Here is a 15321-nt window from a genome sequence, read left to right on the forward strand (position 1 = left end):
CATAACAGAGACCTGGTAATTCCAGTGACTACCCACTCTCAGGCAGCCCTCCCAGTCACTTCTAGAGCTGGCAGCAGGGGCTAGCCTATGCAGTCACATTTGGGACCACTGGACAGGGGCATGTGTCATGAACTCTCCACCCAACCTAAGAAGACAGGGTGCTTGGGCCTTACCTAGTGTCTCTCCTTAACTTATCTACAAGTCATGAGCCCCTCTGGCTCCAGTTGCCTCTTCTGAAAAGTGAGACTCACCCAAATACCACCCCAGTGGGCGGTGTCTGTCTCTCTATCTCTGGCGCTGGTTCCAGTGATGGTGCTACTGAAGTAGGTTTTTGAGTGATTGGTTGCATCAAGTGGTCTCTTGGGATCTCTTTAAGATGTTACTCCAAGATTCTGTGGGATCCTTAATTTTACCAGGGTTCTGGTTCCACCTGTTGTAACAAAACACCCTCTCACCTCTAATGCAGCACCCACTGTGTGTATCCTCTTCCCTGGGGAGCACCCAGGTCCTCATCCAGGAGACCCCCAGGGTCTTGAGGGGCCTCACACTGGAAAGCTCTGTTTTGGAGGGGGGCAAGGATGATGTCTGCTGGAGGCTTGCATACTAAGCCCCTGGTGGCACAGGAAGCAATGCCTTATGTTGAGGCCAGGGCCAGGGGGAGGGGGCCAAAAGTCTGTGGTGGTGAGGTGACTTCAGTGCCAAAGCCCTATGTCCCTGGAATTCATGGAGGTGTCACACCAGGGAGGAAGAATCTTGTCAAGTGGTCTTTGAAAGGGCAAAATTCACGTGGAGTTATAAAGCATTGAACCTGAGCTGTCTGTCAGGGAGAAATGGGACTTCCAAGCAGTGAATCTCAAATCTTCTGGGGGCAGAAAATTCTCCAGCTCTAGATCCTTTCCAATTAAACGTGCATATGTTCCTACAGACCCAAAAGTGTACTGATGGTCTTCTTAGGGCTTCTGGGCCTGAGCTGAAAAATCATGTCTGGTCTGGGAGTTTTAGAAAACCAGAATGGAAGAGGGCATGACAAGTAGGGTGGGAGCCAGATGGCTTCCCCAGGGACTAGGTGGGAAGTCTGACAGTGGCCTCCTGGGAAGGGACAGAGCTCACTGTGGGAAGTTTTATCTGGAGAGTAGGAAATGACCCTTGAACTAGAGGGCAAGCCGGCTCTGAAGTGAAGCCCAGGAGCTTCAGGAGAAAGGGTGCTGCTTGACCTCTGGGCAGAGGGAGAGGCAGAGCCCTCATGAAGGAGGAATGCCAGATCCTTAGGATGGTGGGTGAGATCTGAAGTGGAGAAGTGAGGCTGAAGTGAGAAGAGAAGACCTCCAGACTGGGATGTGGAAGGGCTGGAAAGGAATGTGTTTTGATGCTGGAGCTTGGGGTTTCCAGGGGAGCAAGAGGGTAAGGAGTATTGGTAGGGCCAGGGGACTCCGACAAGGCTAGGACTTCACCTCATCAGTGATTTCACCTTCAGAGACCCGTGTTTGGTTGGTGTTGCCTGGGAGATAGGCTTGGAGAGGTTAGGATTCAGGTTCATTGAGATTGAGAGAAGGAGGGAGGGCATGGCAGTGGGGATGGTGGCTGCCTGGGGGGTAGCCAGAGCAGATGCTTGCAGGAGGGAAGGAACTGGGATTTTATTTTATTTTATTTTATTTTTTTATTATTTTATTTTTTAATTTAATTTAATTTTAGGATTTTATTTATTTATTCATGAGAGACACACAGAGAGAGGCAGAGACATAGGTAGCGGGAGAAGCAGGCTTCCTGTGAGGAGCCCGGTGCAGAACTTGATTCCAGGACCCCGGGATCATGACCTGAGCTGAAGGCAGATGCTCAACCACTGAGCCACCCGGGCGCCCCAGGAGCTGGGATTCTGTGTGATTCCAAGTCCTTCTCTGTGCACCTTACACCATTGACTCTTAGTTCCTCTGTGGGAGCTCGTGCTCTGGATGCCACTCTCTGCTTTTCCCCTACCAGTTTTCTCAGTCAGGTTTTTCCAGAATGATAATCAGAGAAGACCTCCCTGTCTCTCTTCCATGGTCACTGGCTTTGGGGGATCCTGCTCTTTGTGGAGCCAAGTTGGCAATAGCTAGGTTTCTGAAAAACTGCCAGAGGAAGGATTAGAATCAGAGCTTCAGAAGGGTGACCTTTCTTCGCTGAACCTGTTCAAGAAACCTGTGAAGAGAAAGCAGTTTGGGGTGTTGGGAAGCATGCTGGCTTGGGAGGCCAGTGAACTGGGGGCTTGGTGCTGATCTGCTGAGAGCAGTCAGATTGGTCTTGATTAAGTCACTTTTTTCCCCCTTCTATTCCTCAGTTTCTCAATCCATAAAATGGATAATTCATCATCCATCCATCCACCCATTTGTGTGCCTGTCTGTTCATTATTCCATCCACCTATCTGTCTGTCTGTCTGTTCCATCCAGCAACTATTTATTGGATGCCAACTCCATGCTGGATGCTATATATAGCACTGAGGATGCACAACAGTGATGAGGCTGACATGGTCTCTTTTCTTGTGGATCTCAGAGTGGACCAAAGAACAAAGACATACAAAAATACTAATACCTGTCTCCCAGGGTTGTTTGGAGACTAAAGTAATGAGACACTGTGGGAAAGGACTGTGTGCTACAAGGAGGCCCAGTTCAAGGAGGAACTAGAGAGGCCTTCAGCTTGCCCAGCCTAATGACTCAATGTTTAATTTCCAAACCTCTCCATTCCTTCCCTTTTATCCACCTCCATCAACCCCCAGAGCTGGTCCTTCCTCCTTTTGCCCCCCCCTGCTGCCACCACCTTCTGTGCTTTCCCTGCAGGAGGAAAAGGAAGCCTCTGATAGGGATGGGGCTGGGACAGCTGAGCCCATGGCTGCTAATTAGCAGCACTGAACCTTGGCCAAGCTGGAGAGGCAGATAAGGGGAAGTGCCGGGGTGGGGCAGACCATGGATGGTCCTGCTGGGGGTGTCATAGATTCTCTAGGGACAGGTCCTGAGGTAACCCCTCTCCCATGCCACCCCTTGACCTGTGTGCAGGCATTGTCACCCATGACTGCACAGTGAAGAGACTTGAGTGATGGTAGAAAAAGCAGATGGTCCACAAGGGAGGACCCTTCCAGCTGGGCCTTCTCTAGATTCAGAGGATGGAGCTTAATCACTCTTAGTATTCTTGTTTCTGGACTTCTGCTTGGACCATCCCCTCTGCAGGAAATGCTCTGCCTGCCTCACCACATGTCATCTGTCCTTCCAGACCAGAGTAGACATCTTCTCCTCCACCTGATCTGGCCTCCTCATAGCTGGAAGCAGTACCCTCTTCCTCTTGAACACGCATAGCCCTTGGGTCATCCCTGTCTGATGATGTGTGCACTCTCCTTTGAATCACATGTGTCTCTACTCCCAGCATTCTCCCCACCCAGAATGAAGTCCTGTCTTCGTCCTCCACACCTCACACATTGTCTGACATTGAGTGAGTGTGCAACAAAGTTTACCAAAAGGTCCCAGAATGTCTCTGGCTGTCCCAGTGGGCTCAAGGACCATTTCTGAAGGTACAGTTTTACAAATGAAGAAATTGGGGATCAGAGAGGCCAAAGAGTTTTTGCTCAAAGCCAAACAGCCACTAGGAAGTGTCTCTACTTCAAAGTCAGGTCTGTTTTAGGGCAGTTTATTATATTGAGGGACTTCTGGAGACACCGGGTTCAAATAGCTAAATAATAAATGATAGAAATAATCAAAACAAACCAAAGTATGGTCAAACCTGACCATCCTTCTGATCAATTTACTGGGCAAACCATAGATGTGCTGAGTGTGTGGGGGTAACGGAAAGCCACTGTGGTTAGGGGCTAGACATTCTGGAACTGTGTCCAAGCTGATCTGACTGGGTTTCCATGAGATCTTTGGGCCTCTGGGGAGTTCCTTCCATAGAGAAATTGCTGTTGGCTTTATACCCATAGCACTATGGCTGTGAGAACACCTTGATTTGCAGTGCAAAAGGTCAGAAGTGGGCTGAAGGAGTTGCCAGTATGTTCTGATGTCACAGATGGGCTTTCTGATATTCTGAAACTGCTCCTTTTTACTGGTCAGGTTGCTAAGAGCCTACATTAGCACCTCACCACTGGTTAACGTAATGGAACTTTCTTCTTTGTAAGTCCTGAGAGATTGACATGGTCAAACTGGTCTTTGACATTTTCTGGAGGCTCAGTATATTTGACTCGGTAATTCCTGAGACTTTCAGAAAAAATTTTGCAGTGCGGTGGAGAACTGACATATTATTATGTTTATTTTGCTGGCTCTTGCAGATGCCTGCTTTCTTCATCTGCATAGCACCACTTGCCCCTCTTTCTTGGTTACTATATCCTTACTTCCTTTAGTGCATAGGCTATTTCCCTGTTATATTGGGGCAGCAGGACAGTACTGACACCTGGTCCTTAGGATTAATCCCATGACTCAGGCCTGGCCATCCTGGCCACAGCGATTGAGTCCTGCCCTGCATTTCACAGGTGGATGGAGAGGGAGCATGAAGATCTTTTCCTCTGAGATCCTAAGTGAGGATAATATAAGCCCAGAGCAGCCTTTGGCCCTGCCAACCCAGAGCTCATTCCTCCTATGACCCTAACCCAGGGAGGAAGCTCAAATTTAGAAAAAGAAGAAAAGCGTGGTGCTGAGATATGGAGAATGGGAGAGAGACCTGACCGTGCCATCTGACTTTCTGGTTTTACTCTTGCTCTTCCAGTTCCACAAGCCACCACATCTCCATTTTTGCAGTATCACTTTAAATCCCTCCCTGGCAACAGAAAGAATCCTGAGTATGTACCACGTAAGGTCCTTGTATGCATGTGCACAAGCACATACACACACACACACACATATGTATGTATGTAAAACCACAAACAAAATAGGAAGGACAACTTCAGAGTTAAATTGAGTCCATTTAGCTTTATGAAAAACTGTGTTACAATTCTTTTTACAGGATCTAGTAAGGATCTAGTAAGAGGCAGCACCTGATTATGTACTTGTGTCTGGGAACTGTAGATGTAGCCATCCTTTTCTAGAGAATAGGTTCTGAGGGGCAGAGGGCTCAAGACAAAATGGGGATGGCTGGGACCCCAGAGGCAAACTCAGCTTTATGCTTCATTTCAGGAGGGCCACCCCTGCCTTAGTGGTTACACTGGAGGGTGTGTGTATGTGAGATCCAAGATTCCCCTGCCCCAGGCCCAGCATCCCTGCTACCACCCCAGTGTTTGGCTCCTTCCAGCAGTCAGACCTCTGGGTCCCTGGGAAGCCCCCTCTCTGGACAGTGGGAACAGGGAACCAGCAGGAAGTTCCTCAGGCTTGGTCTGGTGTGATCCATGGGGGCTTTATCTTGCCATTAATGGTTTTCTAAATTGGTGGCAGTGGAGCAAAAAACCCAATTTGCGCCTGGAGCACGCATGATTACTATTGTAATAACCTCAGCTAATAAGAATATGATGTGGGGCTAGGCCGGGAGAGAAAACACATTTCTCATTAGCTTTTGATTAATTACTCTACATAATTTCTTAGTTGTGGTGGCCAAGGGGGGTGGGTGGGTGTTTCCATTTCTTTAACTCACCTTAACCCCAGAAGGCTAAGGATATTCTGGGGATCGTGGTATACCTCCAAGGGCCATTGAGGGAGAAACGCCTCTCTCTCTATTCCTCACGTCTTTTCCCTGTTTTCTCTCCCCCCTTTCCTCCCTCTCCTTGCCCTCTTAATATTTTCTCTTTTACCTTTTCCCTCTCTCTCCAGCCTCTCCGGAGTCTTCATGGGTGTCTGACCTGCATTTGGTGACAGCCCACGCGGTCCCCTCTCACTGCCAGGTAGGTAGGTAATGGCTGGTTTGCAGGTCCCAGCTAATCTACCCTGACTCCTAAGCCCAGCTGCCCCCTGGTCCTGCCTCTGGACTTCTTTTGGCTCACCTGCTCCTGATGCAGGATCATCAGCCTGGCTGAGGGCACCCCACCCCTCCCACCACCTGGCTCCGGGCCTTCTCAGGACTCTCTGCGGTTTGGAATTGTTCTGCTTTCTCACGACCTCACCACATGCACAGGGGCTTCCTGGCCTTTCTCCTGGTCCCTGGCAGCTAGGTCCCAGCTGGATGGTCTCTCAGGTCCTCACATCTGCAATCTAGCGCTCAATAGGACAGTTCCTGAAAATATTTCCATTTTGTTTGTGATTCAGCAGGTTTCTCTTGACCTCTTCTATGTACCCAGAGCTGTGCTAGGCACAGTGGGGGACAGAAGAGAAATGACAGCTGTGGGTCTTGCCATCAGTTGGGAAGGCTGTTGAGGGAGGGACACAATCTAACACAAGGTGATGTGTACTGAGTATCCTGTTGGCAGAGAGAGCAGGGGAGTGAGGCTTCTCAGGCTGGAGGTTCAGGGAGGCTTCCTGGAGGAGGGGGAACTCAGGTTTAGATCAGCAGAAGGAGAGGATGGGAAAGGGCACAGTGTGAGTAAAGATTCAGAGTTGGGAATACTCAGAGTGATTTTGGAGGATTTTAGGTGGCTAGTGTATTTTAAGTGGGGGTTTCTGTGGGAGATGAGCTACAAGGGAAAGTTGGAGGCCAAGTCTTTCAGATGTCAGGCTGAGGGTTTGGGACATCCATGCTGTGCGTTGGGGTCCTGCAAGGTTTTGGGGTGCGAGGGCGATCTTACAGCAGTGGCTTGCTGAATGGACAATGGTGGGGTGTGTTCGTTTTCCACTGCTACTGTAACGGATTACCACACAATTAGTGGCTTAAGATAATACACATTTATTATCTCACAGTTCTGCAGGCCAGAGTGCAGGTTGGCTTGACAGTTTTCTCTGCTCTGGGTTTATACAAGACTGAAATCAGATGTTGGCTGGCTGGGCTCCTGTGGGGAGGCTGGGGGAAGAATCCACTTCCAGTCTTATTCAGGTTGTTGGCAGAAACCTACTCTTGTGGTTGTAGGACTGAGGCCCCCATTCCAGTGCTGGCTGTAAAGTGGGGTTCCCTTTATCTCCTAATGGCTGTACCCCGGTTCTTGCACATGGGCCCTTATACCTCAGTGCCAGCAACAGTGCCTGAAATCCCTTTTGTGCTTGGAAGCTCTCTGACTTCTCCTGCTGCGTCTCTCCCACTGTTTCTCTGCGTCTCTTTGACCTCAACCAGAGAAAATTCTCTGCTTCTAAAGGCCCAGCTGATTATCCAGGGTAATCTATTTTAGGTCTTTAATCTTAATTTTAAATATCTGCAGTCCCATATTCAACATATTCCCTGGCTCCAGGCAGTAGGGCCTGGATATTTGGGGGGACAGGCATTATTCTTTCTACCACATAGGACAAGACAGATGAGGTGGTTCCTACAAGAGTCCTGGTGAGTGGAAATGAGAGCTGGGACCTGGCGTGTGGGAATAGAAGGTCTGGGCAGGTGCCAAGGCATTTCAAAAGCGACTAGAGGATGCTTGCTGATTGGTTGCATGTGTGTGGGGTTGGGGGGAGGGTGGCTAAGGAGAAAGGGGCAGTGACCTTGAGTCCAGCCTAGAACACAAGAGAAAGATGGTAACTCACTGGTCCCTCGACAGGGAGGTGCTGGGTGTGGAGGGCAGATGAAGTATTTGTTTCAAGCCAACTTGGGGTGACACCAGAATTCCTTACGAAGCTGAAACTGACTTATGAGTAGTTGGGAACCCTCTGTGAGCCCTGGCCATGCTAACCTGGGCGCTCTTCACATGGAAGCAGTGGTTGAAGGGTTGGAGAGGCCATGGAGAGTGGGGTGTAGATCATTGTGTCCAGGGGAGACAGGGTAGAAAGGGAATCAGGTTAGAATCTCAGGGGATGACCAAAGAAGAGGTGGGAGGAGGAAGAAGAGCTAGAGAGAGTGAAAGAGCAGGCGCAGTTGGGCACCTGGAAAGGCAGGAGGGGAGCTAGGAGAGGTCCCACTTGTGAGGCCAGGCAGCCCTGGTGGGCAGGATTAGGAAGGACAAGGGAGAGGAGTAGGATAAAGGGCATGAGTGAGTGACAGGATGGCTGTGGGTGGGGGGGACATGCATTTCCAAGTGTAGGGGTGGAGGGGAGACTGGGTGGCATGGAGGAAGGAGTGGGAACATGCATCAGGCTCCGTAAGGCCCATGGGCGCTGTGTGTCAGCATGTGTGGGCGGGGCTGGAGAAGGCCAGGAGTGATGGGAAACTGAGCAGGGGAGGGGCTTGGCACTGCTGAGGGGAGGGGGAAGGGATGCAGAGGGGCCAGAAGCAAGGCCCCCAAAGTGGTAGGGGCTGATGAGGCTGAGAATGGAACTGGAAGCTTTCAGGAGGAGAGGCCAGATGTGGGTCCGTAAACATGTGTGGGTAGAGCAGAGCTCACATAGGGCCCACTGGACATGCTGTGTGGTGGGGGTCTGCACACAGGGCATGGGGGAGAGGCAGGGCCTGGTACTTGGATAGGACTGGCTGGGCAGAGACCCGCAACCCTCTTAGAACAGAAGCCTTTGGGGGTGGAGGCTTGGCCTGTGGGAGGGGGCAAAGGACAGGACCAGGCAGGGCAGTAGATAAAGCCACAGTGGCGTTATTCCTATCCTGTGCCTATTTGCTGTCCCTTGCTTATCTTGGGGGGCCTGGGGCTTTGCAGCACACAAGGTCTGGGCCAGAAAGGAGCTTAATTTACTCAAGGAGCTTTGGGAAAGGAGGCACAAAAGTGTCTCTCCTGCCTGCCATCAGGTCCCTTGGAAGCTCTTGGCTCCATTGGTGCGTGGTCAACTACGTGGCCCCCCACATGGCCAGCGTTCTTGTGAATCCCGCCCTCCTGCTACTTCGGACATTTCACAGGCTGTTGTTTGAGGCCTAGTTGCCTGCCACACAGCACACTGCCTCCAGACCCTGCTGGCCATGTTGCCAGATAGTCTGCGGGGCTGCTCAGAGTCACTGGTAGTGGCCTGGCATTGATAGGCAGGCCCAGGATAAAGCTGCAGGCACAGGCGTGCACAGCCCATCTCAATGCGTGCTCAGTGGGGGGCCTCGGTGTATGGATGTTTCTCTGTGTGGCTGTGCAGCCCTGTGGACATGGGGAGGCCCTGCAGAGTTGTGGGGGTCACGAAGCTGGTGGATGGAGGGGTATAGAGGGGCCAGAATGCTGATGGAGACTTGCAGAGGGCTAGGATGGGATGCCTGAGGATGGAGGAAGGCCTGAGAAGCCCCGGACTCAGCACTGGCACAGCTATCCTCTGCCCAAGCTGCAGGCTCCCTCTGCCAGACCCTGGGCCTGCCCTTCCCAGCTCCCCCATGCCCCCATGGCCATGGCCACTCCCTGCCCTCTGGCTCCCTCCACCAACTCCCACCCCGAGAAGGAAGAGGAAATCTCGCCAGAGATCCATGTAAAAATAGATGTATTTCTGGATAAGCAGCGAGCCTGAAAAACAGCTGAGCCGGAGTCTGCTCCGCTGACAGAAGATCTATGTACCAAATTCCTCTTCAAAATCTATTTCTCCGGAGATTTATTCTTGCAGGGCTCTGCCGAGCTGGAGGAAGTCTGCAGCACTGGGTGACTGGGGTCCACCCTTTCCCGAGTGACTCCTTCCCAGCATGAGCTGTGGTCAGATTAGGTGGCAGCCCTACGGGCATGGGCCAGAGCAGAACTAGAAGGATCTGAATGGCAAAAAGGTCATTCTCATGCATTAGCCTGGCTGGGTCGGAAGCCAGCGTGATGCAGCATGACACCCATCCTGGCGGCTGAGAGAGTAAGTGATGGCTATATTTATGTTTCCATCTAAATGCATGGATCAAAGCAGACACTTTAATCTATTCAACAACAGCCCGAGGATTAAAAAGTTGCAGGCAAATCACACTCTTAAATTGGTAATATATTTTTGCTTGTCACTTGACAAATCATTTTAGAGAGTAACTCTAGGCCGGGTGGGGGATCTAGAGACTTGAACCTGGCTCCCTCCTGGAGAAGGCCCCAGTGCCATAGGTTGTGGCACCAGTTTCTTCACTGCTTTAGTTCCCGTGAGCCCAGTTGCAATGGGTCTCCTGGAGGGGGGAATGGGAGCTAATGTGGAATATCAGGCCTTGGGTCATGTCTCTAAAGCTGTTTTAATCTCCCTAACAGCCTAGCAGGTGGATCCTCCTATTACAGACCAGGTGACCCAGAGACACGGCTTGCCTGGGTGGCACAGTAATAAGTGGGAGACAGTGGGATGCAAAACCAGATGTGCTGAACTCCTGTGGCTCTGCTGGAGCTGCTGGAGAAGATTACAGCTCTCCTCTGGGGACCACAGGACAGCAGGGATTGTCAGAGGCTGCTCTGCCTCTTGCTGTGTAGCTCATGTTCTGTTCCTTTACTTCTCAGTTTCCTCCTCTGCATAATGGGGGCAATAATCATATCTACCTCCTGGGGCTGTTGTCAGGAATAAATGAGATGGCACATGGAGTGAGCTTAACACTGTTCTAGGTGTTGTGAGAGCACAGGTTCATGCTACTCTCTGAAGAACAGGACCCCACAATAGTGTGTCTGGAGGCTGAGCAAAGAATCACAAGTGTGCCTTCTGAGGGACGGTTGAAGGCCAAGGGACCACTGAGTCAGCAAGAGAGAAGGCTGCCTCCTAATGTCAACTGGGTGTGAAACAAAGGGGAGATTGATATGCTCTTGTGACCCCAGCAGAGACCATTAGATCCTTACAGAGTCTCATGGGTTTCAGCTAAAGAGAAGCAAGGACTTTCTAATCACCAGAGTTGGGCAGAGAGGGAATGATGAGCTCAGGGTTTGGGGAGGTGTGTGAGTTAAGGCTGGATGAGCACTTGGTGATGATGTTGTACCCAGAGATATGCCTATCCAGGGGAGGCATTTAGACTAGATTTCTTTAAAGGTTCTTTCCAAGCAGCAGAATCTAAAATGGTATAGTAGTAGGATCAGCTTCCAATCATTTCCAGTCACGGAGGACAAGAAGAGTTGGGAACAAGGCAACTATTTTTCTTAAAAAGGCATTCTTTTGTGTGTATTTCATGACTTAATCTACTGATTTACGCTTGGCTCAGATCCCCAGTAACCTTAGGGTATGTGGAATAGCATGGGGGATGGCCAAGTGGCTGGGCTGGAGGGGGCACAGCTGGCTTTGGGTGCGGGGAGAACTCCTGTCCCCTGCCCAGTAGAGGCCACAGTGGTCTGTGGAACCAGAGCAGCACCGGACCACAGAACAATAGTGGACTTGGAGTTGAGACTTGGGTTTCCTTTCGCTCCATCTCTCAATACCTTTGTGTCCAGCTGATAATCACCAAATCTCTCTGTTTCAGTTTCTTCATGTAGGAAGCAGGGAGTAGATACCTTCTCCACTCACTGCTGAGGTAGTGTTAGCATCTTAGCAGTTGGCCTTGCTGCTCCCTTGACCTTGGGAGAGGGGTGCTGTTTGTAGAAGGGATGGGGTACCCTGGGTATGCCACAGTTTGGCTGCCCCATGTTCCAGACCCCCTCTCCACCGCATCTGTCTGTGGGCTGCTGTGGGCTGCTGTCTGTGGCGAGGCACTGGCACGAGCGTCCCAGGGCGGAGCCTACGTACACCCTGGCGCACGGCCAGACTGCACCATCTGCCTGTGTGGAAGTGGAGCGCAGGTGTCTGGTTTGGGGCGCAGGTAATTGCTGACGGCTGCGCCAGCTCTGCCTGCATATGGTCTCGGAGCAAGGCGATCCCTGGGTGCAGGCGGCCGAGCCTGCATGGTCCCCCGCTTGGGCTGGTGCTCTGCACCTTCAGTCTGTACCCTCTTGTGAGCCTCAGAACAGCTTAAACCAGGGAGGTCAGGGCATTATCGGATTCGTTTTACCAGTGTGGAAATCGAGAACAGGAGAGGTTAAATCTGTGGCCCAGGGTCCCGCAGCCAGTCAATAGTGGGCCTGAACTAGCTCTCCCGGTCACCCGACTTTAATTCTATTTTCTTTGCATGACCCTGCGCTCCATACAGTTCAACAAACATTTATGGAGGGCCTTCTATAGGTCAGGCACCAAGCTAGGTGCAAGGGGTGCCGACTGGGGGCTTCAGCTCTGTTCACTGGAGGGTGCAATTTTAACCGTGGTGTCTGGTCCCTAGGCTCCCACATCTCCATCCTGTATTCCACATCCTCATGTCCAGCATCCAGCTACCTGCAGTGTTTCTCCCCAGCACAGGTCTGACCCGCTCACACATCTAATGATACTCTAGAGCCAAACTCCTTGGTTTGCTCTGCAAGGCCTTTCTGAATCTGATTTCAGTCTGCCTTTGCTGTTTCTTCTCTCCTGTTCCTGCCAGGACCCCTCCCTCTAGCTCCTCAGGTTGACTATCCACACACGGTTCTGGGAATCCAGTGCCCCTTTCCAGAATTTGGCTTGTCTGAACCTACTTGTGCATTCAGTGGTGCACAAGTGACTTACTCCCTGTGGCTTTCTTTTATTCTCCCCTGCTTCCTGATGCTTCCCTATCAGTGAATGGCTCCCATCCCTTGCAGAATGCCCTTTGCATTGGCCTTTATGATAACAAGAAGCTAGGTTTTATATATTTCCACTGCTCTCCCATCCCTTCCTGGCTAGATCTTGGGCTCTTCAAGGCCTGGGTCTGGGTCTTCTTAATCAGTGAGTGCCCCCACTCCCACCAGTATGATGCCTGGCACACAGGAGATGATCAGCAATGCAATGAGCTGGTGTACATAAAGCTGTTCTGTAAAGTACTGTGCAGTGCTTGATACCACTGCTGCTAACATTGAGATGGGTTTATTGAATTAAAAATCCTATGGAATAAGGTTCATCTCAACAACTCTCCATTTTTAAGGACTAGATTATTTTTGTAATCAATCTAAAATCATCATAATAACAATAGCTTCACATTTATTGATCTTTCTGTGCTTAGTATTAGCTGTTATTATTCTAATAGGAATGTACACTTGTACATACATCTTCCAATTTCTGCACATTGATTAAGTGATCAATAGGGCAATATTGAAATCATGTCATGAATCTTCAAATATGATTCAGGAGATTCTTAACCAAACGTCCCCCGTCCGCCCCACCAGGACCTCACTGCTGTGACCTCTGACTCTCGAGGGTCTGGGTAGATGGAGACCATGTTTGTCAGGTGTTCACAGCAGGTGAGGAGCTAATCCCCCAAGTTTCTCCATGCTCTGTGAATTTGTCCCTCCAGCAGCCTCTTCTGCCTTTTAGGGGCAATCAGGCAGCGAATGTACCCAAGCATGCCCAGGGATGGGCCAGCCTCTTTATGGAGTGGGACATATATAGTGTCTTAAAGGAGTGTTCATCTCTGTGAGTCTATCATACAAATTTTTATTTCAAGTCTGAACGACACAAGATTGTTAGATTTCTGTCCTTTGACACATATGGAGGACACACACAAAAAAACTGCTCAGAGAATATAAACAGAGAAGATTAAAGGCCTTTCTCAGTGGTGGGTGCTATTGATGAGGCAGCAAGCCGGGAGGGTTGTTTCGGGGATTTTGAGGTGCTACTGCAGCCCTGAACGTCTCATTTCTGAGTCGTCATGGAAAGCTTGGGTTTCACAGAGTCTTGAGTTTTAGCTTTCAGCTGTTCCAATCTGTGTGTGTGTGTGTGTGTGTGTGTGTGTGTGTATACACACATATGTATATGGGTGTCTCTGTGAGTACACAGGTGAGTATGAGCATGCATTTCTCCCTGTAAATGTGGGTTTGTGTGTGTGTGTGTGTGTGTGTGTGTGTGTGTGAATGAGAGTATGGTGTGCAGTGTGCATGATGGTGTGTGTGTGTAGCGGATGTGTGCTGGGGTAAATGTAGATGCTTCTGGGTGTACAGCGTGTATATTATGTCTGAATGCACATGAGTCTGCATTTTTGAGTGTGAAAATGGTTCGAGATGTAAAACTGGAGTGTATTTGATGTGAACAGGTGTCTGAGTTTGTGAGCATGGGTCTCTGTGTGTTCATAGTGGAGCATAGATGTGCATTTCTCAGCATGTGCCTCTGCCTGGGTGGGTGAGTGAAAGAGGGGAGTGGGTGAGCATGGGTGCATGTGTGTGCACCCACAAACATGCAAGCTGTGCAGACAGGTCCCCGTGGACTTTGTATGCCCAGCTCCTGTGGTTCCTCCTGGCTTGGTTGCTGCCTCTGATCCCTGGTGGTTCTGCCTTGCTGGTCCGCAGAGAGATCAACACCCTTCAAACCAGCTGCCTCGTTGGCTGCGGCTCACTCGGTTGGCCTCCCGATGCCTGCAGTTGCCATGGAAACCAAAGTAGGTCTGTTTCTGTCTGCCACTGGGTCCCTGGGCTAGGGCAGCTGTGGGCCAAAGCCACTGTGGTGAGGGCTGGCCCGAGGGAAGCGAGGAAGGGGCTGGGGAACCCTCCAAATCTGCTTCTCCTTACACCCTCCTGGGGCTTCTTTTCTGCCCGTAAACATGAGGGCAGGTCCCCGCTGTCAGACAACTGGGATAAAACAGCCCCGTTAGACAAGGGCCTGAGCAGTTGACTTTTTCACACACATACAAAATCCTTTCCTGAAAAAAAAAATCAAGACATATGCTAATTCCACATTACTGTGCATGTCATTTGTACACCATTAATTCAGTGCCTAAAATAAAGTGGCTTTTAGGAGAGAGCTGATGTTATCTGATGGGAGAACTCTGTACATGCTTTGTGGCCTGGTTTTATAATAGGCATCTGCTCAGAGTTCACTGCATGGGGAAAACTTGAACATAACAGTGTTAAGCATTGAAGAGATCACAGATCCTATTTAGTTTTGAAAAACTGAGTAGCAAGCACAAACCTAGCTGTGTAAGCAAAGGGCAATACATTGTTACAGAGACGCATAAAAGTGGCACCACCATAAAGCAAAGCAAGAGGATGATTAATACGAGTGTTGGGAGAGTGGTTAACTCCACTGGTTAATAGAGCAGGGCCAGTGTGGGGAGGGGGATTGGGGCAGGAACATTGTTATGTCTTCATCCGGGCAGTGGAGACTCAGAAAGGGGACCACTCCTCTTTCCCTGCATAGATCTATTGTACTCTTCTCTATGAGTCATATCTTTGGCAATAAACAGAATCACCCCTCCTGAGTTTGTGGTCCCTGGCCTGAGTTGGGTGGGAAGAGGCAGTATGGGTCAGGGAAAGAGGACAGGGTGGAGCTCACCTTTTTATGGGTTCTGGAGCTGCCTCCAGTACTCACCAGCTGTGTGATTAAAAAAAAAATGTATTCATGAGAGACACAGAGAGACAAGCAGAGGCAGAGGGAGAGCTCCTGTGGGGAGCCCAATGCAGGACTCAATCCCAGGATTCCTGGGTCTTGACCCAAGCCAAAGGCAGATGCTCAACCGCTGAGCCACTCAGGCCCCCCACCAGCTGTGTGATCTTGAGGA

General features: G+C 50.4%; 1 protein-coding gene across 4 annotated transcripts in view; it reads left to right on the forward strand.

The window, feature by feature from the left end:
• Positions 1–15321, forward strand: part of BUD13 (BUD13 homolog) — a 499699-nt gene that overhangs the window by 57353 nt on the left and 427025 nt on the right. For all 4 annotated transcript variants that reach the window (XR_011995810.1, XM_072729751.1, XM_072729747.1 and 1 more), the window contains exon 10: positions 5754–5824. Coding sequence is in view for 3 of the 4 variants with exons in the window: in XM_072729751.1 (XP_072585852.1) it covers positions 5754–5781 (28 nt within the window). In the remaining variant the exon portion in view is untranslated. The remainder of the gene's footprint in view (positions 1–5753; positions 5825–15321) is intronic.

This window comes from Vulpes vulpes, chromosome 12, assembly GCF_048418805.1.
Source record: "Vulpes vulpes isolate BD-2025 chromosome 12, VulVul3, whole genome shotgun sequence".
NCBI lineage: Eukaryota > Metazoa > Chordata > Mammalia > Carnivora > Canidae > Vulpes > Vulpes vulpes.